The sequence below is a fragment of the Erythranthe guttata genome, chromosome 7, assembly GCF_056151865.1.
Source record: "Erythranthe guttata isolate IM_541 chromosome 7, IM_541, whole genome shotgun sequence".
NCBI classification, from domain to species: Eukaryota; Viridiplantae; Streptophyta; class Magnoliopsida; order Lamiales; family Phrymaceae; genus Erythranthe; species Erythranthe guttata.
This window is the reverse complement of record NC_142539.1, coordinates 2,897,116-2,921,235: the sequence shown is the minus strand read 5'-3', so window position 1 is coordinate 2,921,235 and position 24,120 is coordinate 2,897,116. Positions and strand designations below refer to the sequence as shown.

The 24,120-nt window shown below is 35.6% G+C and overlaps 1 protein-coding gene across 2 annotated transcripts; it reads right to left on the bottom strand.

Moving 5' to 3' along the window:
* Window positions 1-11,858: 11,858 nt before the first annotated feature.
* LOC105949811 (S-adenosyl-L-methionine-dependent methyltransferases superfamily protein) lies at window positions 11,859-22,199 on the bottom strand. 2 transcript variants are annotated; one of them, XM_088820699.1, is made up of 17 exons: window positions 21,959-22,199; window positions 21,757-21,871; window positions 21,152-21,232; window positions 20,965-21,053; window positions 20,757-20,848; window positions 20,595-20,676; window positions 20,363-20,465; window positions 20,203-20,256; window positions 19,923-20,008; window positions 19,333-19,818; window positions 15,619-15,840; window positions 15,325-15,489; window positions 15,043-15,225; window positions 13,893-14,487; window positions 13,384-13,496; window positions 13,068-13,288; window positions 11,876-12,428 (listed from the first exon to the last, which is right to left on the bottom strand). In XM_088820699.1, the coding sequence occupies exons 1-17, from the start codon at window positions 22,058-22,060 to the stop codon at window positions 12,107-12,109; spliced, it is 3,111 nt and encodes a 1,036-aa protein (XP_088676825.1). In that variant the 5' UTR covers window positions 22,061-22,199; the 3' UTR covers window positions 11,876-12,106. The 2 variants fall into 2 exon arrangements, with proteins under 2 accessions (XP_012828575.1, XP_088676825.1); XM_012973121.2 differs by lacking the exons at window positions 19,333-19,818; window positions 19,923-20,008; window positions 20,203-20,256; ... (5 more) ...; window positions 21,757-21,871; window positions 21,959-22,199 and adding an exon at window positions 16,882-17,244 and having other exon boundaries at window positions 11,859-12,428; window positions 15,619-15,993.
* Window positions 22,200-24,120: the final 1,921 nt, after the last annotated feature.

Genomic DNA, 24,120 nt, shown 5'->3' with positions numbered 1-24,120 from the left:
CATCCCCCTCGACTATGTAGTTACGCTGATAAATTTAGGAGCGTTCGTACGGTAAAATTGTACATAAATTTCATACCATTTAGCGTTTGGTTCGATAAATAACTGAATTACCAAAATTTTATTACAAATGTTTAAATTTTTTATTTTTGTTTTATTAATTTTAGTTTAAATATTAATATTACATATATACGGGTAAATCACAAACACCCCCTGAGGTATGGTCAATTTACGAAAAAAACCCTCTTGTTTGGATAATTACATCTAGCCCTTAACTATGATTTTTTCTTACACCTCCACCATTATGGTGTCAAATTCAACATAATCATTTAGATTTCGTGGAATGTGCTCTAGTTTGTACTCGTTTTGTGTAAAAATACAGTTTTTGATGCACCACAATCTGATATATACAAGCCAAAAAACACATATTATGATCATCTTGCTTCAAAATGTAGAGTTCGAATGGGATAAAATGGGTTCAAAAGTGATAATATTCCATAAAATCTCGAAGATTCCACTAAATTTGAGGAATTGAGGGGATGGTTGTAATTATCCAAACAAGAGGGGGGTTTTCGTAATTTGACCATATCTTAGGGGTGGTTGTAATTTACCCTATATATAAATATATATTTATAAAATAAAATAAAACTGAATATCACACCGAATTAACGGTTCGGTAATCGACATGTACGAATTTTCGTTCGATTTGATTCGCGACCGGATGAACACCCCTAGGTAAATATTGTAAGGGTGGATTCGTAAGATAATACATAATTGAAGGCTGGTTGTAATTATGCAAACATGAGGGTGTTGGCCGAAAACCTACACGCAAGTGCACGTATCGTACAAGTAATATAGTGGACAATTAAGTCCGGATATCGAACCCACAGGGAATATTTAATTATCTAATCCTAGACGCTAAATTCTACCAATTATTATCAAGCCCACCCTACACAGTCGACTTTAGGGAGAAATAACTAAATTAAACTAAATTAAAAAGCAAATTAAAAAGACAAGAACACGAAAGCAATTAAAAACGAAGATTAATCAAAGTAGACAAGCCTAGGATTTTATTCTTCCCCCTATGTGATTATTATTCCCCCAATTCCTTCAATTATGCAAGCAATTAACCCGGATTATTAACCTGAGATGCTAAAATAATCATAACCCGCTTCCGCGTGTATTACAATTCTAATACTCTAGATTCAATTACTATATTCCTATGCAATTAATTCTAGAACACAGCATTAAGCACAAATCTCAATAATGGCTACCTAAGAGATTAACTATATTCCTATGTTAATACCACAAAGGCTCTTCTACCACAGTTCTAATTATTAACCCGATCTTCCGATTCATGCGATTAACAATAACATAAAAGCACATAAGTTGATCAAGTTCATGCACTTAATAAAACAAGTAGAAGAAATAATCCGGAATTAAAACTTGCATAAAATCATAGAATTGGGTTCATAAATCCCACATAGGGTTCCAAATAAAATCCTAGAAATAAGTAGTTTAGCTACTCATAATTAAATCAAAAACGCAAATAAAATAAATCATAGACGATAAATCTTTGCTTTGAGTCTTCGAATTCTTCGTTATTGCTTTGTTGCTCTTGAAATTGCGTAAAAAGATGGATTCCTAATTGTGTGCTTGGCTTGGTCTTATATAGGGTGAAAAACTTGGGGAAGAAGGCAGTTTCCTTGTACAATTAAGATTCCTTCACTGCGCCAACTCGCCCATCCGGACGGCCGTGTGAGATTTATGCTTAAAATCCGCACGGCCGCGCGGTCTATTCTCCAGAATTCTGCTTTTTTCACTTTTGGCCCATATTTTCTCCAAAATTGCAGTTTTGACCCCATACTTTTCCAATTCTTCAATTTGTACCTAAAATACAATAAATCAACTTTTTAAGCACCAATTATCGTTAAAACACACCAAAAGCTCAAATAAAAAGATACGATAAAGTATAAAAATATACACTTAACACACCCCCAAACTTGAACTTTTGCTTGTCCTCAAGCAAAATCAACCAATAAGCAAATAACACAACTATTACATCTCATCACATAGATCAATGATCAACTTCACGTTTTCAGAACTTGTAATTATAATGACAATTCTTAGGCATTCGCAAGCTCAAAATTCAACAACACTTAGTCACTCACCATTACAAAAAACCACAAATCATACAATTGCTTCAAGTATCCAATATTTGCAAATTAAAGATAGAAAGAATTTATACTTACATGCATATGCTTGACTCCAAATACTCACCAAATTATTCTACTCTACTAATATCGAACATTAAGCTATTGGGATCATTGGGGCTTTGTGGCTTTCAATTGTTAGGCTCTTTGGTTCGAGGTAGGAAAAATGGGTATGTGTGGCTATTCTTCTTGAATTTAGGTGATTACGCCAAAATTTGAAAGACAGGCGTTTGAAACAATGAATTCACCTATACGGACTTTAATAAACTCGATTCTCAAAAGTTCAAAAGTCTCCACTTTTGCTTTTGAGGCAATGGATCGAGTTTTCAAAAAATAATTCAACAACTAGTCCTTATTTCTCCCTTCTAGTCTCTTCTTCTTCTTCTTTTTTTTTTTTTTTTTTTTTTTTTTTTTTTTTTTTTTTTATATATATATATAGAAGCATAGATATTTGTCTTTTTTTTTTTTTTTTTTTTTTTTTTTTTTTTTTTTTTTTTTTTTTTTTTTTTTTTTTCGAAGAAGAAGAAGAAGGACCTTAAGAAAAATTTCGACTGAACTTCCAAGGGGTAATTTTCAAGAATCTCCACCTATTCTACCTTACACATTGGCTAAAAGAAAGAACACCTTTTCTCCGAGGCTCAAATCAAGGTTCTAAGGATAATTTCGATAAAAAGGTCGGCTTGAAAGGCTCAAACGGTTCAAAGAAGGCCCAAATCATATCCCAAATCACTCACTACTCAATACTTCGTATCATAAATTTCCTAGGGTGAGTTCTAAAACCGAACATAGCATGATATAGCACAAATTAATTCCAAATTTAAAATACAAAACATTCAACCAAATCAATGCACAAAATGTGATTCCTAGCAATAATTTGCTTCTAAGTCCCGTTGAATCGAAAGCTAAACAAACATCAAATCCTTATCACACAAAACAAGCAATTTCATCATCAAACATTGATCATCTCTCATCATCACAAATCATCGATGCATTCAACTCAAGCAAATTTTTTTTTTTTTTTTTTTTTTTTTATATTCCGGAAAAAACGGGAAAAACAATAAAAACGAATAAAACCTAATGCATGCAAACTAAAGCAAATAAGCACAAAAAAACATATTTTTCACCCCCAAACTTAAAATTTTCGTTGCCCTCAACGAAATTAGTACAAAGTTTTAAGGATAGAAAACACCTGATTTAGTCGAAGTCGATGTGATCGGGGTGCTCCTCCCTCCTTCTCTCATGCTCATCATCATCGGAAAGCTTGGGCACAGGCTCAAGAATGGGTGCCGGTGGATGCCGGCTCGATGCACTCGGGCTTGACTTGAAAAGATGAGATTTTGAAGAAGTTGGTTCGATGCTCTAGCCTCCCTGTCAATACCAACACAAAATAATAATTTGAGAATGCGTGAGTGAATTATATGTGTGAAATTGAAGAATTTTTGGAAGAGAAATTCAAAAAAAAAAAAAATTCGAAAATTCGTGTGTGGGAGTTAGAAAGAAGGAAAGAGGGGGGTTTAAGAAATAATGGGGGAGAAAATCGAATTTTTAGAATTTAAAACGCTCAGTAATAGCCTCGGACGGCCGTCCCATCTTTTAGCCTATTTCTCGGACGGCCGCACCGTTTCTCGAAATTGGGCAGAAGCGGCTCCGAAACTCGGACGGCCGTCCGTGATTTTAACCCTCATTCCGCACGGCCGCGCCAAGCTGCAATTTCGTCCAGTAGCTGCTCCAAAATTTCACACGGCCGTGTGAGATTCATGCCTTTTTCTTGCACGGCCGTGTGAAGAATTGCAATTGGGTCCCTACTCGACTCTCGACTCACGTTTTCGGCCCTGAAAAATAAAATCCAAAAATAAATAAATTAGAATGCATGCTTATGATACTAAAAACGAAACGAAAAATTAAATAAAAATACGAAAAACAATAAAGCTCGGGTTGCCTCCCGAGAAGCGCTAAGTTTAAAGTCTTCAGCCGGACGTTGCTTCTTTAATTTCAAGCAAAAGTGACCGAGGTCACTTGGCATTCTTCACTCGCTTCCAAATACGGTTTGAGCCGGCTCCGTTTTACGTTGAACGTACGATTTGAATCGCGCTCCTTTATTTTGACCACCTCGTGAGGAAGAATTTCTTGGACAATAAACGGCCGCGACCACTTTGATTTGCGCTTCCTTGGAAATAACCAAAGACGGGATTTGCACAATAACACCAATTGTCCTTTGTGCAATTCCTTTTTGATTTTCTCCTTACGACCACAATAGCTTGACTCATCCTTCTCTCGTGACTTGCTCGAACCTTTGGTTGGCAACATCTTCCTTGCATTCTCATCGTCGTTAAGACCTCGACTCGCATGACTTTCTCTTGGAGGATTTAAAATTGAGTCCATGAAATAAACTTGCTCCGTCCGATTCCCGTTTCCGCCATCATCTCCTGCACTCAAAGATGCTTTCCCATTGTCCAAGATCGAAACATCAAACTTTTCATTATTTGTAAAATCCATAAGCTCAATAGCAAAACAATCATTATTTTCACATGGATTTTTATTAGCACTAAAAACATTGAATTTGATTGTTTGATCATGCACAGTCATTGTAAGATCACCACTAGCACAATCAATGAGAGTTTTCGACGTGGCTAAAAACGGTCTCCCTACGATAAGAGGTATCTCCCTATCCTCATCTATATCAAGTATAACGAAATCAACAGGGAAGATAAATTTATTAACTTTCACTAGCACATTCTCTAAAATACCTTTTGGGTAAACTAAAGATCTATCGGCTAATTGAAGAGTTATAGCCGTCGGTTCAATTTCTCCTAACCCAAGATTTTTAAAAGTAGAGTACGGCATAAGATTAATGCTAGCGCCTAAATCAATGAGCGATCTAAAATTTTTACCTCCTATAGTACAGGGAATAGTAAACTTACCTGGATCGCCGAGTTTTTGTGGAAGAGGCCGAGTAAGAATCGCACTAATTTGCTCCGTGAGTTGGATCATCTCGTTCCCTTGCAATTTCTTACTTTTCTTCACGAGGTCCTTGAGGAACTTCACCCACTTTGGCATCTTTTGTAGTGCTTCAATGAAAGGAATATTTATGCGAATTTCCTTCAACTTGTCCAAAAATCTTTGATATTCGGCATCGAGCTTCTTCTTTATAAACTTTTGAGGATAAGGAATTGGAGGGACTTGTGGAGGCACCGTCGATGGTGGCTCGTCATGAGATGATTTTTTTTCCTCATTCTTTTTCGGCTTCTCGATTACCGTGCTTCTCTTCTCTTTTCGTGGGGCTTCCTCCAATTGCTTACCGTTCTTCAAGGTGACTGCTTGGCATGTCTCGACCTCGATCTTTTTCGTTAGCAATCTTTGTGGATATGGGATCGGCTCGACCCATTCGGCTACAGTGACTTGCGGCTTGATTTGAATTTCTTCCCTTTTTTCGCTCTTGACATCGATAGCTTGGCACGTCTCGAACTTTTGATTTCGAGGATCTTCCGTATTCGATGGCAATGCTCCCGGCGGGCGGTTCTCTTGCTTCAAAGCTAATTGAGCGATTTGGTTCTCCAAATTTCGCAACGAGGCTTGGGTAGCGGTCATGAATTGGGCCAATATCTCATCCGTGTTTGATTTTTGGGCCGGTGGATTGTTGCCTTGATAGCTTTGTTGAGGAGGGGCTTGATTTTGGAATTGACCTTGAGGTCTTTGATATCCTTGGCCTTGTTGATTTCCTCCATATTGCCCTTGTGATCTCCACCCTTGATTTTGGAATTGGCGAGGCGCATTGTTGACGTAGTTGAGCGACTCCACATCTTGTTGGCATTGGAGCGTGTAGTGATTTCCACTGCAAATTTCACAACATGGAGATTCAATTGCTTTGACTTGTTGTGGTGGACTTGCTTTGATGTGCTGCAGAAGGAGTTGATTTTGTTGAGCAATTTGGGTCACTTGAGCTTGAAGGGCCGTAATTGCATCTAACTCCAACACTCCGGGAACTTTCTTGGCTCCACTAACCGTCCTCTCGCTTGACTTGGCAAACCGATTTTGAGCAATTTGATCCAACATGATGAAAGCATCCGGTATCGATTGACTCATAAAATTTCCCCCGGTGGATGCATCTAAGACCGTTCGCGCATTCTCGTTAATCCCTTGGTAGAAGATGTGGATTTGCCGCCATTGTTCGACTCCATGTGTTGGACATTGCCGCAAAAGAGTTTTAAATCTCTCCCATGCCTCGTATAATTGCTCGCCTTGCTCTTGGACAAAATTGTGAATTTCTCGCCGGATTCTCTCGTCCTTCTCGGGTGAGCTATAGACTTTCATGAAAAGGTTGAGGAGTTGAGGCCACGACGAGATAGAGTGGGGGGCTTGGGACATCAACCACTGGCGAGCTCTTCCTTGTAGGGAGTGCTTGAAGAGAATTAATTGAAGCGCCTCTTGGGAAACGCCGTTTTGACGGTGGGAGTTACAGGTATCTAGAAAATTGACAATGTGCAGATGGGGATCTTCACCTGCCAACCCACTAAAGAGCCCGTTATTTTGGAGCATCGTCAAAAGGCCTTGTTTGATCTCAAAATTATGCGCCTCAATGGGTGGATATTGGATGCTCGGCCGGAATCCGTCATGAGTCGGGATTATGTAATCTTGAAGTGCCCGTGGCCTAGCTGCTGGCTGTAATGGAAGTTGAAGGGGTGGGTCTTGGACTTGGTTCCCGTTGGCATTGAGTAAATTACCCTCTGCCCTGCGTTCTTCGTCCTCCATTATATTGTTTGCGCGTTGTCGTCTCCTAGCGGCTCGAAAAGTTCGTTCGATTTCGGGATCAAACGGTTCTCTGGCTAGATCGAGTCTTCTGCGCATACACAGTACCTAAAACAAAAATAAAATAAAACGAAAATTAAATGGGTGAATCGTGAAAATTGTTCAAATATAGAGCTAGAATAAAATAAATAATTAAAATATTCCCCGGCAACGGCGCCAAAAACTTGTTGGCCGAAAACCTACACGCAAGTGCACGTATCGTACAAGTAATATAGTGGACAATTAAGTCCGGATATCGAACCCACAGGGAATATTTAATTATCTAATCCTAGACGCTAAATTCTACCAATTATTATCAAGCCCACCCTACACAGTCGACTTTAGGGAGAAATAACTAAATTAAACTAAATTAAAAAGCAAATTAAAAAGACAAGAACACGAAAGCAATTAAAAACGAAGATTAATCAAAGTAGACAAGCCTAGGATTTTATTCTTCCCCCTATGTGATTATTATTCCCCCAATTCCTTCAATTATGCAAGCAATTAACCCGGATTATTAACCTGAGATGCTAAAATAATCATAACCCGCTTCCGCGTGTATTACAATTCTAATACTCTAGATTCAATTACTATATTCCTATGCAATTAATTCTAGAACACAGCATTAAGCACAAATCTCAATAATGGCTACCTAAGAGATTAACTATATTCCTATGTTAATACCACAAAGGCTCTTCTACCACAGTTCTAATTATTAACCCGATCTTCCGATTCATGCGATTAACAATAACATAAAAGCACATAAGTTGATCAAGTTCATGCACTTAATAAAACAAGTAGAAGAAATAATCCGGAATTAAAACTTGCATAAAATCATAGAATTGGGTTCATAAATCCCACATAGGGTTCCAAATAAAATCCTAGAAATAAGTAGTTTAGCTACTCATAATTAAATCAAAAACGCAAATAAAATAAATCATAGACGATAAATCTTTGCTTTGAGTCTTCGAATTCTTCGTTATTGCTTTGTTGCTCTTGAAATTGCGTAAAAAGATGGATTCCTAATTGTGTGCTTGGCTTGGTCTTATATAGGGTGAAAAACTTGGGGAAGAAGGCAGTTTCCTTGTACAATTAAGATTCCTTCACTGCGCCAACTCGCCCATCCGGACGGCCGTGTGAGATTTATGCTTAAAATCCGCACGGCCGCGCGGTCTATTCTCCAGAATTCTGCTTTTTTCACTTTTGGCCCATATTTTCTCCAAAATTGCAGTTTTGACCCCATACTTTTCCAATTCTTCAATTTGTACCTAAAATACAATAAATCAACTTTTTAAGCACCAATTATCGTTAAAACACACCAAAAGCTCAAATAAAAAGATACGATAAAGTATAAAAATATACACTTAACAGAGGGTTTCGTAATTATACCTATCTTAGGGGTGGCCGTAATTTGCCCCAAAAAGAAACATACATATATGAGTAAAAAAGTAAAATATTTTTTTGTGTAATTGTAATTTTCACCTATGTAGCACGGAAACTTCAACTTCTCTCCGTGTTTGTGTCCGACACTCGATAACACATTTTATGGGTCATTTTGCAATTTATGAATAGAAACATAATTGAATAGTGAATTTTCAAATATTTTTATTGTTTTCCTAATTATTTACATGATTTAATTACCAATTGCAAATTGATAATTGATTACAATATGTATTTTGAATATATCTAAATGAAAATATAAAATTTATTTTATATATAAATAAAACCGTATATACTTTTTATAGCATAATTATAAATACAAGCTTATACTTTTAATGTTTGCACGTTTTCCCCCAAGTTCTCGTATTCCAATTTTCGGGACATGCAGTTTCTCCGTATCGTCGTTTCTGTGTCCGTACTACAAAGATTCTCACTCGATTTTTCCACCAATTGCTGAGCAACTATTATAATTTATATCGATTTGACCGCTATTTTTTTTAAATACAAGTCAATCCTATATTATACACTTAACTCAATTCCGGTCAAAGTTTAATTAGAAATAAAATTTCCCATACTATGACTTTCATGTTCTAAGTTAAATTTTATATTTATCTGCATTTGCCAACTATAAAACCCCCTTTAGATCACACCCTAAAATCATAGCTACTATATATTATATGATTTGAATTTTTATGTGCTTTATTATTATTTTTCAGGGTAAATTACGGTCACCTCCTCAGGTAAGGTCAAATTGTGAAAAAAGTTCTTCCTGTTTGGATAATTACAACCACCGCTCAACTATGAATCTTCTTGCATGTCCACCCTTGCGGTATCAAATTTAGTGGATTAATCTTCTAAATTATGTGAAATATTCTCAAATTTGCACCCATTTTATCCTATTGGAGCTCCACATTTTATAACAAGAAAATCATAAGATGTGTCTCTTGGCTTGTAAATATCAGATTGTAGTGCATCAGAAACTGCATTTTTGCACAAAACGAGTAGAAGCTAAACAACATTCCACGGAATCTAATATGTTGAACTGCACACCGTAAGGGTGAACGCTTAAGAAGATTCATAGCTGGGGAAGATGATTGTAATTATCAAAATATGATGAGTTTTTTTTATAATTTGCCGTGAGATATCTCAATGGTGGGGCCGTAATTTACCCTTTTTTTTATTCAAAACAAAGGCCAAGAATAAAATAAATGGGGAATGACTTATAAATTTGAAAATATAAGGGAATGAAAAGGACAAGACTAGACTAGTTGTAATCTATCAGAAAACGCGTTTGCTGAGTTAAAGGTGTTCTACCCCATTTTTCAATAATCTTGAAAAAAGAAAAAAGAAAAAAAAAAAGTCAATAAATATTTGTTCTTTCATGTGGGATAAAGGCATAAAGTGTGGGATTAAAGGGTACTTCCACTAAAAAGTAATCTTTGTTTAAATGTACTATTGTTTAATGATCTCGCTTGCCTATATCGGAATACATTTGATCAAATGAGATTGTATTAATACCTACTAACTAAAAAATTATTCGGTCAGTAAAATATTTGATTCCTTACATTAAATCTTGTGTTAAGCTTGTTAAGTTCTGATATTAAGTATGAAATGTCCAAAAACTCTCTTAATTAAGAAAGTTAAAATATTGTTTTAAGGATACAATTGTCTTTTCCTTTTTTAATCACTATGTACATAATTAATCACGGGAGAAAAGGGTGCTATTAATTTAATCAAATAGTAGCATTTAATTACGAGCATTAAGTGTAGTAGCGGACTTTAAATGTAGTAGCTGACTCGACCAAACACGAATTTTATCAGCCGAACATCTTTACTAGCCCTTTTTATCTAGTCAATAAAACTTAGCAGAACTAGGCAAACGAGGCCTTAAGTCTAATAGAATATTAGTATATTAGAGTTTCTATGCATTGTCATATTTATTTATTTTATCTAACAAAACACAATTAACATTCCTAAACTTTATACTCCACATGATTTACTCATTAAATTTGTTAACTTAGCTAGTAGCATTACTAAAAATAAGAAATAAAGCTAACTCTACCTCCATAATTTTCATTAATTAGCAATTAGCATATAGAAATAAAGGGAAGCATATTCTAGCTTTGTTGCATTGCCAAAATTGTCACAAAAAGAACAATCAATAATAATAGGACCATAGAAAATATAATAATTAGGTGAAAGAAAATGATACTTTTTTGTCACTTCATCTATTCATATTACAGACAAATAAAATGGCCAAACAAATGAAAAATATTCAGCCAAATTTTCCTTCAAATGGATCATTTTTTCTGTTGTCAAATTGGCCCACAAAGGTTCCCCATAATTAAGGGCATCATGGGACCATGACTATACCTTCTGGGGAGAAAAATAGTTAAAAGAAAAAAAGGCTAAATTACATGTAAGGCCAAATTACGAAAAATCCTTCATGTTTGGATAATTACAACAACCCCGCTTAATTATGTACTATCTTACAGAAATAATATATCCCTCATTCAGTAAATAAATTTGATATCGTAAGGATAAACGTATAAGACAATACATAGTTGAGGGGATTGTTGTAATTACCCAAACATGATTTTTTTTTTTTTTTTTGCAATTTGATCTTACCTCAGGGGAATGACCGTAATTTGCTTGAGAAAAAATCACTTCATGGAGAGATTAGCTTCTGATACATTAATTTCGCTAGATTACTCTAATTGCGGCTGTCCTAAATTTTTTTCTAAATTACTTATTCCCCTACGTACCAAAAAGTTTGTTGCTTTAGAAAATCTAAATTATTTGTTGCTTTAGCGTTCCAATAATCAATAACTGCATCTTATTCCAATTTTGTCATTTGCCACTCTAATTAGGAAACAAAATAGTTGAGAAACAATTAATTATAAGGGCATTTTAGTCAATTTTTTTAAAAAAAAATCACAATAAGCTTTAGGTAATACATTGAACAATAGATCACTACATTTCTTTTCAAGTATCGTTTAAAGCTGATGCACATCAATTGAAAAACTAATTATTAGACAAAATTACCCTTCATCATTTATTGATCTTTCATTAATGTTAGTGTAAAGTTGGACAAAAAAAAAACAAGAAACTTTAAAGTAACACTTAGAGGGTGTTTGGCTAAGCTTATAAGATGTTAAAAGAAGCTTATAAGATGTTTTAGAGCTTATAAGCTCTTCATAAGATCTTATAATGAATAAAAATATGAAATAAGCTTATTACCCAAACATTCTAAAAATTAATCCTAAAAATAAGATGTAACAGCTTATCAGCTCTTAAAACATCTTATCAGACGTAGGAGCTTATCAGCTGTTTAAAATAAGCTTAGTCAAACACCCTCTTAATATCGAGCGGCAATAAATTATTCAACATTTTAGACAGAAAATTAATGTCCCCAACAAAAAATTGACAAAATCAAACAATTAAGAATAAGCCAATAAATAGAAGTTGTCAATTTGCTTTGTCAGCTTAAACTGAAACACTAAAGCATTACAAAGTGTAAAAACACTTAAAAAATTAATAATAATAATAATAATAATAAATAAATAAAAAACTCTTGTCTGTCTACAAAATGATAATAAATTTCACCACAAACTCTTGAGATTTATTACTTAGATCCCAAAAAATTAGTGAAAATTTGAGACCATAATTCTCTACTCTGCATCTCTGAAGCTTTCACTTGTGAGCCACAGTTTCTTTTGAACCACAAACACCACTTCGTCTCCATCTTGGCTCGATTCTGAAATCGAATCGGTGGGGCCCACTGCTTCCCAATGCAGCGCGGATAAATATTTTTTAACAAATTCAATAACGGATTTATTATCACGGATGATAACAAATCCGGAAGGCCTTAGGATTCGGTCCATTTCGAGCAGTAAATCTTCGCCACTGCAACCTTTCTTTTCAATGTCGGAAAATATAGTCCATGCGTGTAGCAAATCGTAAGTCCTAGGGTATGTTGAGAACGCCTCGCACCTGCAAATGTCAAATCGGATTTTTTATTATAAAAAAAATAAACCAGCTTCCGAAAATATCGAATCTTGAGTTTGATATTATTGAGTTGATAGGATATGTATTCCACGTGATTCTGTTATCTATATTTGAAGTTATGCTTACTTTACGTTTTCCAAATTCGTCCATGCATAAGAACTAGGGTGGAAATCGGACATATTGGATTGGATTAGCACTTTCGGAAGTGAAAAACTAATTCCAATTATGTTCCCAAAAAGAAAATCGGAATTTTGGAAATTGGAATGAAAAAACTTGTTACAAAATCGGAAATTTTCGGATCATAATCGGTGGAATTCGGAAAATTCCAAATTTTAGCAACCTAAAATGTATTATAAGAGTTAAAAAAAAAACCGGAATTTTCGGAAATTAAAATCATCTAGGAAATCGGAATGAAAAATATTGTTCCAAAATCGGAAAATTTCGGATTGGAATCACCGGAAATCGGAAATTCCATTTTCACCGCTACTAAGAACTAACGTTACCAAATAGAGGGTTATATTATAGTACATATGCAAATATTTTTTTTTTAGCCTTGATCAGTAAAATACTATATCAAGGCTATCTATCAAACAAGGGCATAATAGTAAAACAATCATCACGTACCAGTTATGAACTGTGCCGATTAAGCCCCTGTCATAAACGATCTTAAGCGTTTTAGGCCCGTCTTCAGGTACAGCATTCATCACCCACACATCCTTATCTTTTAAAGCAGCAGCAAATGAACCCAAATGTGCCTTCATATCCATCACATTCCTTAGAGTATCCGACCTTATTTTTGGACTCAATATATTCCAATAATTATCCACCCTTTGCCTCCAAAGTTCCTGCTCGAAAGTTATTGAAGTTAACATCTTGGTTTTTTAAAAAGAATTAAAAAAAACAAAAGAAAAGTTGCAATTGCTAATATTTTTCTAATTACCGTGTCTTTCTCGAACATTTCGCTTGAATATCCAAAATCAGCAAGGCGTGGGGGAGGAGAAGTTAATCGAGCAGGCCATGGTGCTAGTCCACTTCCTCTCGATTTGTGATCATCTAATTAATGAAGAGAAAAATTATATGTTTGATGAGAATCAAAATAATCATCACAGTACAATTTCAACTGAAAATATTATTCCGGAGCTAATTTAGCAATCTATACGCATTACTGTCTGCAAAGAACACTCTTAAGTGAACAATTAGAGCTAATTAACATTTACGTCTGTGCACTCCATCACAAACTCAACGGGCAAATGTTGAAATATGAGAAACTTTTACATGCTTTCCCGACTTCTTTCCTTTAAAATTTCAAAACTAAAGTAACACACAAGAATTACCTGTTTATTAATAATTTGAAGACAATTTTCAATTTTCCTCGTAACAAGGCGAAACGATACTCTTTTTTTCCCTTTTTTTTTGAAAAAATGTATACCATAATAAAAAAGTACTTACGGTCAGAATAAGGCGTAATGCACGCCTCCATATTCACACCCCACGCAGCATCAGGGTCGTCGTCCGATCGGCACATAGGCGGCAAAACCCCGGCCTCTCTCTCCAAATAACAGTCGTTCGTCAAAGGCTTCTGCCAAATCACCGTCTGATTCTTCTTCGAAGCAATTCTCCAGCACATTCGCTCCACAAGCGCACTCATTTCTCTCCATATTCTCAAATCCTCTTCGTCTTGTGCATAAGCCTCGGGTGAAGAGTAAGCAAAATACCCACCAGGCCTAAGCACTCGATCCAGCTCGAGGAGAAGAATTCCGTCCCTTTGAAGCCAATCGATTCTGCACCGAGAGCAATGGGCTAGTTCGAAAGATCTGCTCGGATATGGGAGCCTTTTTGTACCGAGTACGCCTAGGTATGCGGGAATTCCTCTCTCTAGAGCAAATTGGATCTGGTTTTGGTGCACGTCGTTTGGTGCAAGTGACATCGCCATGATGTCGGACGAGAGGAGGTATCCTCCGAAACTCGCCACACCGCATCCCACGTCGAAGACCGTGCGGAGGTTGCCGTCGTTGTTTAGGTTGCTGTTTGAGAAGTTGAGCATCTGCGTGTTGAAGAATTGTCAGAGATAAAAAGAAAATGGAGGCCTTCTTGAACTTCGGTTATTAGAATACATGTCGATGATAATTTAATAATGTCTTATTTTTGGGATTTGTAGGATTGTGTAATAATAGGGGGCTGAGTTTGGACTAAATATACTTAATAAACTTGATTAAAATCCGGGCCCTTTTTGTTTATCATGTGTTCCATATATTTCCGATAATGAAATAATATTTTCATTTTGAATTCCGAAATTCCATTTTTTTAATCTTTTTGGGAACAGAATTGTAATACATATTAGAATTTGATTTGGAATTAGATTTTCACTCACAAAAAAAGTTGATTTTTTTTCCCCGAAAGTGCTAATTCCGATCCGATCCGATCCGTCCAATTTACACCCCTAATCAAGCCTACTCATAACTCCCAAACAAGGCCCTAGAGAAACATATATAGTTTCGCGTGATTATTACTTGATCTCGAAAGCTAGAGTAGCACAATTATCAACCGAAATCAGGTTTGATGCATGCAGTTGATAATGATTCAAGAGAGCGAAACTTACATCAGCAATTAAAGCAATATATTTATCTGCTCCATAGTGAAAATGAGTGCCTCCTCCAGGAAAATTGATCTTATCACCTTTAACAACCATCCAGTTCTGGTCAGATTTCTCGTGGGCAAGATGAGTGTGAGGAATGTTTGCTTGCCAAACTTCGTCTCTACTTTTCGGCCACTTGATTGGGATCTGTCATTACAAAACACCAAAAAAAAAAAATCAAGTATGAACAAAATATTCACCAGAAATTTAAAAAACAAAATTGCATCCTAGATTTAGGTTTTCAACCTTGTATCCGGGTGGTGGAGGAATTAAGCAATTGAATCGCCTTTCGGGTAATGGGCAGTGTCTTTCGTAGTGCTCCATCACAGACAAATCCAACTTCATTCTAGTTTGGTATATAAGGTTTCTGTCTAAACAAGGGATCAATTCTGAATGACGGTCATCACATACCTTTATCGTTGCAACAACAACAAAAATTATAACAAATCATCAGTTAGAATCTAAACACAAACAACAGATAATGCAGAAAAGATAGTATTTATATTATAAATAAAAAAAGGAAACAGTGAAACTACTTACGGGGAAGCTTTTTGGGGTGATACCATCTTCTCCATCATCTAACCCAAACTTAATCGAAGATTCATCTTGTTTATCTTCTTCGGCACCCAAATATGATGATCCTAGTTTTCTCAAAGAGCGGCTGCCATACTCTATAGCAGACTCTCCGGTATTTTTGGAGCCATAATAGACATAGAGAAACACAAGAAATAGAGCCACAACACACACAGAAGTCAATAACCGCTTCTTCTGTGCTTCATCTGATCTCCCCCTCGTCATTTATATAGCTTCAGTTATTTTTTTTCTTGAAAAATATTCAAATCCGATTAACTTACGATCTCATATTGGGATCTGGCGTCTGGTTGACTGGGTAAAAAAGGTAGAGTAGGAGACAACCTGTGACATTGTTCGAAAAAAAACAACTTAGGTAACTTGTTATGCAGATCGGATTCAGTAATTAGCTATAGGTATAAGAAACCATACAAAATAACTCAAAGAACCCCATAATGTAAATCTGGCTTCTAAAATATATACATCCGATAATCCATGTAACGAAAAAAAAACCCGGTCGATATTTCAAATTAAATATCTTCAATCTCTTATTTTTGCTCTAGAATGAGTTTACATGAAGATAGGTATTACGAGAGAGATATAGCTTAAAAGCATTCAAAAGCTAGACAGCTGAGATATAAACCGAGCAAGTAAACGAGTTAGCTTTGACATTTGGAATTTTATTTCACTATACAATCCAAAGAACTAAAGCAATTTACAATGATAAAGACATCCAATTCTACTGTGACCTACCTAGTCTTTTATGCAAGTGTAATCGAAGTATAGGAAAAACGAGGTACGAAAGTTCCAACGGAATCACGATCAAGGATGAACGTTCTTAGAGAACAAGGCTACCATTAATTTAACCAAAAATTCCACGATCATCTAGCAACCAAGACTCCGATTAGCTTCGACAATAAACGGAGATATCTTTTTAGGTTTTTACCAATTGTAATCTCTCTGGGCTAAGTACCACCAACTTATATGCATGATTACCTAATTAACTGAATAAGCAGAAGTCAACAACCAAATTCCAGGAAGCAACAAATTCAATCTTCTTCGACAAATCAACTAAAAAATCACAGCTCGAATTAATGCAGATCTACAACTCCATATTCTCCACGGAAATCATTGCAATAAATTGTTTTTAAAAAAAAAAAAAAAAACCGAATTGAATCAGCAAATTCAACACAGTAAAACGCAATCAGATCGGGGGTTAGAAAAAGTGCTTACCGAATCGAAGCGTCGATACGGGCAGATCTGAATTAGATTCTCCAGAATAAATTTACAGCGTTCGAAAATTGGAAATGCAATGTGGAAACGCGGAAACAAAAATAAGAAGAAGAAGAAACGAATCAAAAATTGGTTTCTGCACCGAAGTTGGAGAATTTGAAATGAATTAGAGAGAGAAAGGGAGTTATATGCATGGGTTTGGGGGTGGGGGGTAGATCTCAGTTCTCAGTTTCTGAGATTTTTACTGCGTGTGAGTGTGTGTGTGTTTTTTTCTTTTTCTTTTTCTGTTTTCTATTTTGGGAGAAGGAAAAAATGTTTAATGTTGGAGAAGAACTACTTTTACCTTACGTTGCGGTGAAGACTTTCGTCTTCGATTAAAAAAGATAATTAAAAAAAGGCCCATTTAATAAAAGGATTAAATACAAATTTCATCCATGTACTATCATCAGTGTCGCAAATACCCCAAGTACTACAAAATGCGACAGAGTGGCCCCTGTCGTTGAGCCACATTAAAAAATCCCGTCATTTTTCAAAGTTGATCGACCATTGCGACATTGGTGAGTAAGGGAGTGCAATTTTGTATTTAACTCTTTAATAAATAAATTAATTAATTAGAAATTTTCTAAGTAAGATCAAATTACGAAAAAATTCCTCATGTTTGAGTAATTATAACTACCCCTTTAACTATGTTGTACTACATGTTCACTCTTACGGTAACAAATTTATCAGCTGGATGAGGATTTTTTCGTAAGAAAATACATAGTTGAGGGGATAGTTGTAATTACTCAAACATGAGATTTTTTTTCATAATTTGACCTTATATGAGAGGTGGCTGTAATTTACCTCGTTTGAGAGCTGAATTGCTATCTAAACTCTTTCTTTTAGAGTTTAATGTGTGCATGCTGGTATTCTCAAATTGTGAATATTGTATTTCATGTTTTTAGACTATAATAATATAATAAATACGATAAATTACAATAGCCCTCTCAAGTAAAGTCTATTTACGAACAAAAAATCTTATTCTTCCATAATTACATCTACCCTTACAATTTCTAGATTTTTTACATTAACACACCCTTTGTTGTAGGAGGCTGATGTAAGAAATTTATAAATTAAACGGAACTAGATGTAATTTCTAAAAAATAAGGGATCTGTTTCTAATGATACTTTATCTCAAGGGAGATGATTGTAATTTAACCTAATAAATAATTAAATATACAGCTCTTAAAAAGAGTGTGAAATTGTTGTGTCGGTAATGAATCTCTGAGTTGGCATGATTGTGACCTCCGTTTGAGTCAAATATAATAGTTTTGGGTCTAAATTGGGCATGAATTAAATTGTATTGGGCCCAGTTGTAATTACCCCTAATATAAGCCATTCTCCTTCAGCTATTTGGTAGAATGATTTTTTCTTTAATTTATTTATTTATTTAGTTTAATAGTTAGAAAGTGTTAAATTCGTAAATATAATTGCAAACCCTATCGTATATTTATCCATTTATATTTATAATATATGGAAATTAACTACTCCTCCCTGAAAAATATCGGAACTTAGTTATGTTCGGTGGTCATGTACGGTCGAATATTTACCGATTTGCAATCTTTCCATCTCCCGAATTATGTAGCTAAACAAACTAAACTAGCAAAATACGTAGAGTTGATTTTTCAAATGATTATTGTGCGCGAATGTGATTATATGTGTGTGCGTGAGTGTGTGTGCGCGCGCGCACATGTGTGTGTGTGGAAGAGTTTCGGTGATGGCTGCAGCGGGATCATAAGTGAAATTAAATCTAAAGGATTACAGAAAAGATAGATGGAATGGTGGAGACAAAGACGGGCATACAAAACTTTTTAGAAAAATACCAAAAGCTCATGGTCCAACCCAAAATACAAACCAACGCTACTTTTTTCTCGTAACAAAACGGAAAACAAGTCCCGAAAAACCGGGCCGAACATAATGAGACTTGGAACAACAATAGCAATTGAACCATTCAATGTCTCATTTGATACTCTTTATTGAACTTGAGCTTAACAAAAACATTCTCCACAATCCTTTCAACAATATTTACACCACAAACAAGCTACAATATATATATATACACAAATACATACACCATTTAGAGTTTCCGTTGCATTGTTCGATCTCCCACCGCGCTGAAAAAACAAAAAAAGCAATCACTTCCACAGTTATTTGTTTGCTCCTAGCACCAAATACATATCTTGATTTTCCAAAATAACGAGGGCCTTTTTCTTATTATTAATGTTCGTAAAACGAAAAACATTTTCGATGTTCTCAATTCTCATACCAACCAAAATCATACGCAAACAAAAAAAAAAAAAAAAAAAAAAAGAAAGCCCAGATTATTATTATTATTATCATTATTACTATGAACCAAACTCACCAGCAATGTAGCATTTCTCCTTTTCATTAAACAGCATAAATCCTTATAACTTGATCAATCTCTGCACGGCAAACGGGGCAACCCCATTTCTTGGACTTAATCTCGTTCAGACAAGACATGCACCCGGCCAGGTGTCCACACGGCACGCATGCTCCCTCGAGGGGAGCGTCCAGACATATCGTACAAGACGAATTTGTATCACTCTCTTCATTATTTTTTTCGTGGGCCCCACCGAGAGAGCTAGTGTTGACAGCTGGATAGTGAACTTGACCGTCGTCATAGTCCACGTCAGCATTTGCTGCGGGAGGAGCTGATGCAGTAGAGACTACTACAGAAGGATTCTGGGGAGTTGTAATTTGGCTCCGGAAATGCTGAGCTGGACCGCCAGCTGGCTCGGCTTCTAGAACTTCGCACTTGCTTCCGTTTGAGGCGTTGGTTGCAATATTTAGTTCCTCGTTTTCGGAAATTGGTGGTGCAGAAGCAGAAGCAGAAGCAGCATGAACTTGGCTGCTGGGAGGAACAAGTGGGTGCATCGCCTAATTTATTTATTTTAGAAATTAATTAAAATAAAATAACAGAAGTTTTTAAGAATAGAAGTAAGATTAAATAGCGGAAATTGAATTTGTTTCTCATATTTCACCTGAGGAATTCCTTTACAAGCATTGCAAAAACGCTGCAATTGCTGTTTTTCACTTTCGTGCACAGGTGCAAGTCTGATTCGCGTGCCTGCAAAAATCCAGGAAATAAAAAACGAGTCGTATTCATTAACTCAATTTTCACTTCAATTATCCAGAAATTACTGTAATCACTTTTATCCTCTTCATTTGCACACTAACAGAGAGAATTATTTCTGCTAATCAACGATAAGAAAATTAATTATTAAGTTGAATAATGCAAGCTCAAAAATAAAATATACTTACGCCTTGCTTCTTGGCAGGACTTAATCTCCCGTCTTTTCCGCCAGCGTCTCGGAACTAAGCATAAAAATAAATAAATTAATAAATAATACAGAAAGTGGCCACCTACATATATAATACAACACATACAGTATATATAAAACTATGAATTTTAAGAACTTACTTTTTGAAACATCAGATATAATAGCAACTGGATCGGGCTGGTTAAAATTTGGTTCCTCTAGATTAGCCTTCCACAGGGGTATAATTGTCCGTGGTTGCCCATCCTTGTGGAAACAAAAAAGTACGAGTTTTATGTAAATACAATCCCACCATTCGATAATAAAAAAACACTAAAATAAGTAACTAGAATAGCACTCGGTTATCGAAACATATACATATAGGCACCAACACACCTGTGGACCACCATATATGGCAAGCTCCAACCGGAAAGGTTTTCTGGGATTGCGGGATCCACAAGGCAAAATAGCCACCCATCTGCATATAATTTATGTCAAAAAGACCATGCAAGAATATGAGTATAGCTTCAAAAAAGGACAATATGGTCATTCACCCACACTTTTCGAGAAAGAAACTGTGGAGCAAGAAGTTCGAGAATGCTCGGTCCGTGAAGTTCTCGCAGCCAACCGGAGAATAAGCAGAGATGCCCCTGAGAAAATCAACGCGAAGAAGGTTTGAATTTTTCAATAACTGGTTCTACAAAAAGGCAATTTAAAAATTATTTTAAAACTATAGCATCGAAATGGTTGCAAAAAAGAAGGATACCTCGATTGCTCGGACAATATTAGTGTATCCTTTTGATCTAGCAACATCAAGTGGGGTTTGACAATCATCGTTCATTACCATCGCATTTGCTGGAATTATTTCCAATGGAAAGAATTAATTGAAATAAAAATAAAACTGAGACACGAAAAAAGAAACATGATATGTTTTTTTTTCAAGAAACACACACCTCCATGTGAAAGAAGCAACTTGAGAGTCTGCTCGAGGCCTCGTTTTGCAGCATGATGTAGCGGAGTTCCAGCTTGTCGACCTTAAAGAAGGGAACAACGAAAAATAGGGAAAAATTAAACTAGGAAAAATTAATAAGAACTGAAATGCTAAATGCCGTTTCCCGTTTCGACTTCAAATGTGATTTTTGACCATTTTTAGTCCGAATTTGGCGAAATTCAAAGCATCAAATATATAGTTCCTTGAGTTAGTTTTCTTATACGCTAGATTGAATGTCGAGTGAGAGATTAAATATCAGGTGAGAGAGTAATGCATGAATGGGTTACAGTCTAAATCTCAGAATACTCAAAACATCAAATTTGGTGTTCCGAATTTAGTCAAACTCGGACTAAAAATGGTCAAAACCACATTTGAAATCGAAACGGTACCAATAAAATTGAAACCAGCATTTAACACCTCCCCACAACTAATAATAATTTCTTCGATTAATCGAACCAAAAAAGTCATTTTTCCTACCTTCCGAACCACCACAATCAATATTTTTCCAAATTAAGTATGAAAAAAAAAAAAACACAAAAATTGGGTGAACACCGAATTAAATATTACCTGGACGATAAGCATTGACATTGGCACCCAACTCTATCAATGTATTAGCAACATTATAAAGCTGTGGATTCATACAAGCTACGATTAATGGAGTCTTCCCTTCTTTGTCAATCCACTGCGCCACCAAATATCACCATTTCAGAAAGAAAAAAAAATATTAATTTTAATCAGAAATTAAAATTAATATTTGAAGGAATATTACCTCAAGGCCGGCACCATCACGGCGGAGAGATTTAATTTCTTCGACGCTTCCAGAATTTACTTTCTCATACAGCAATTCGTCTTTCGATTGCTGCAGCCCCATTCTTCCAGATTTATTAGGGTAAAATTATTTGCTTCAATTATGGTTGAATCCAAAACCCCTCAAATGAAAATTTTGAATTTTTGGGGTTTCAGAAAATAGAGAGAAATTTCGGGGGTTGCTTAAGAAGGAAGGAAGAGAAAAATGAAATTTGGATGAACTAATTCCGCTGATTTTGTTCTTGGATTTTGTCGTGACGACGACGTTTTACCTATGAAAAAGGTGATGTAAACGCGGGTGTCAAAAATAATTGGGTAAATTACGAAAAACCCCTGAACTTAGGATAAATAACGAAAAATACCCCCATCTATCCGTAATAACCAAAATCCCCCTCTGATTAACTGTTGGTCGAGTTTTTTTAACAGAAAATGTGTACAGTCTATTATACCTTATGTTCAATAGGTGAGAAATAAAAGAAAATATCTGAAATTGTGTAAATTCTATTCACTGGAATAAAAAAAAAATCCGTGAAAAGTCCCATTGTAAGGGGCTGGTGTAAGACGGAAACAAACCTCAGGGGATTTTTTCCAATTACGAATAGGTGGGGGTATTTTTCGTTATTTAGCCTAAGTTCAGGGAGGTTTTAGTAATTTACCCAAAATAATTTCTCATTTAATTGCACCAATATAGTAGTTGTTTGGTATCGGTTGAACTTCTAGATGCTAGTCTTTAAATTCAACTTTTAAACAGCAAAGTCTAATTACACTCTTTAATCGTCTTACATTATGCCATATACTTGTGTTTAGGGTAATTTAAATTGTACCCAATCGCCCAAATTACCGGCATTTGGCAACTATACCCCTCAAAATATTTAAAATTTCGGCATCCACCCCTTCTAGAATATAATATTTGGCGATCCTACCCTTTTTTTTGTTTTTTTTCATTATTATTATTTTATTTTATTTTGTGAAAAATGAACATTTTTTCATTAATGTCACTAATGAAAATAAAAATAAAAATTAGTTTTTCTTGGCGCTATTTAGGTGTGGAAATTAGAAGGATCAAATTAAAATTAATGTTATCGAAATTTTTTAAAGCTTTTTAGAGGAAAAACAAGATATTATTAGGCACTTATGGTCAGAGCCGGCCTTGGGGTAAGCCAAGGAAGCCTTGGCTTAGGGCCCCACCACACAAAGGGGCCCCACAATTGTTTTCATATACCACTATATGGCCCCAATAATTAGTTATATAGCACATTTTAGTCCTTTGATATTTGTTAAAAATGTGTACTAATAACAATATAATTTAGATACTATTTAAAAAAACCAAAGAGATAATGTTAAATTCCGCTTAGGGCCCCCAAATTCTTAGGACCGGCTCTGCTTATGGTCAAAGAAGAAGGGAGAGAAGACCATTCCGAATAGTCCAATACAGACATAGTGCCTAAATCATGAGCAAAGTTTGTCTTGTCTCTTTCACAAACGGAATGAACAAAATGTAAAAAAAAAAAAAAAAAAAAAAAAAAACTCGCTATGTAGTAGCAATCCTCGAGAATGGCTCCAAAAGGTTTAATTATAGTATGTTCCCGGTTGCATAAGGCATCCATCACCTTTTACCATGATGGCATGCCACTTCCTCAATCGAGCAGTTTGAAGTGCAAGAAGTACAGCCTGAGCTTCGCCGCCATATCCGTTGGTCTCAGATTACTCGTTCAGAGAGCTCTCGGACCTTCCACCAAATGCAAATGTGCATCAAAATCTCGAGCTACCAATGAAGTTTTATAAGAGTTTGGTCTCGGTGGAAATGCGACATCAACACTAATCCTAAAGCCCACATTTAGCTATATTATGAGTTCGAAATTGCCCTTCTTCGTTAAAGGCCGTGAGATATGAATTGCACCAGTTTATTACCTCCTCAAGATTAATGTGTTCATCGTTGTGCACTAGGGGTGTAAACAAGCCGAGCTCGCCTTATTTCGTGAGCTCGAGGAGCCTATAATTTTTAGCTCGAGCTCGAGCTCGTTGTGTTTCTAAGGAGCTCGAGCTCGTATACGAAACGAGCCCGAGCTCAAGCTCGGCACAACCAAAAACCCATCCATCAAATTTATTTTTTCAATTAGAAAA

Excerpts from the sequence above, each read along its gene's own strand:
- LOC105949811 (XM_088820699.1), bottom strand. The coding sequence starts at position 22,060 with ATGGGGCTGCAGCAATCGAAAGACGAATTGCTGTATGAGAAAGTAAAT. Across the intron at positions 20,849-20,964 it reads ATATTGTCCGAGCAATCGAG|GGGCATCTCTGCTTATTCTC; the intron begins GTATCCTTCTTT and ends TGATTTTCTCAG. Across the intron at positions 13,289-13,383 it reads AAATGTTCGAGAAAGACACG|GAACTTTGGAGGCAAAGGGT; the intron begins GTAATTAGAAAA and ends ACTTTCGAGCAG.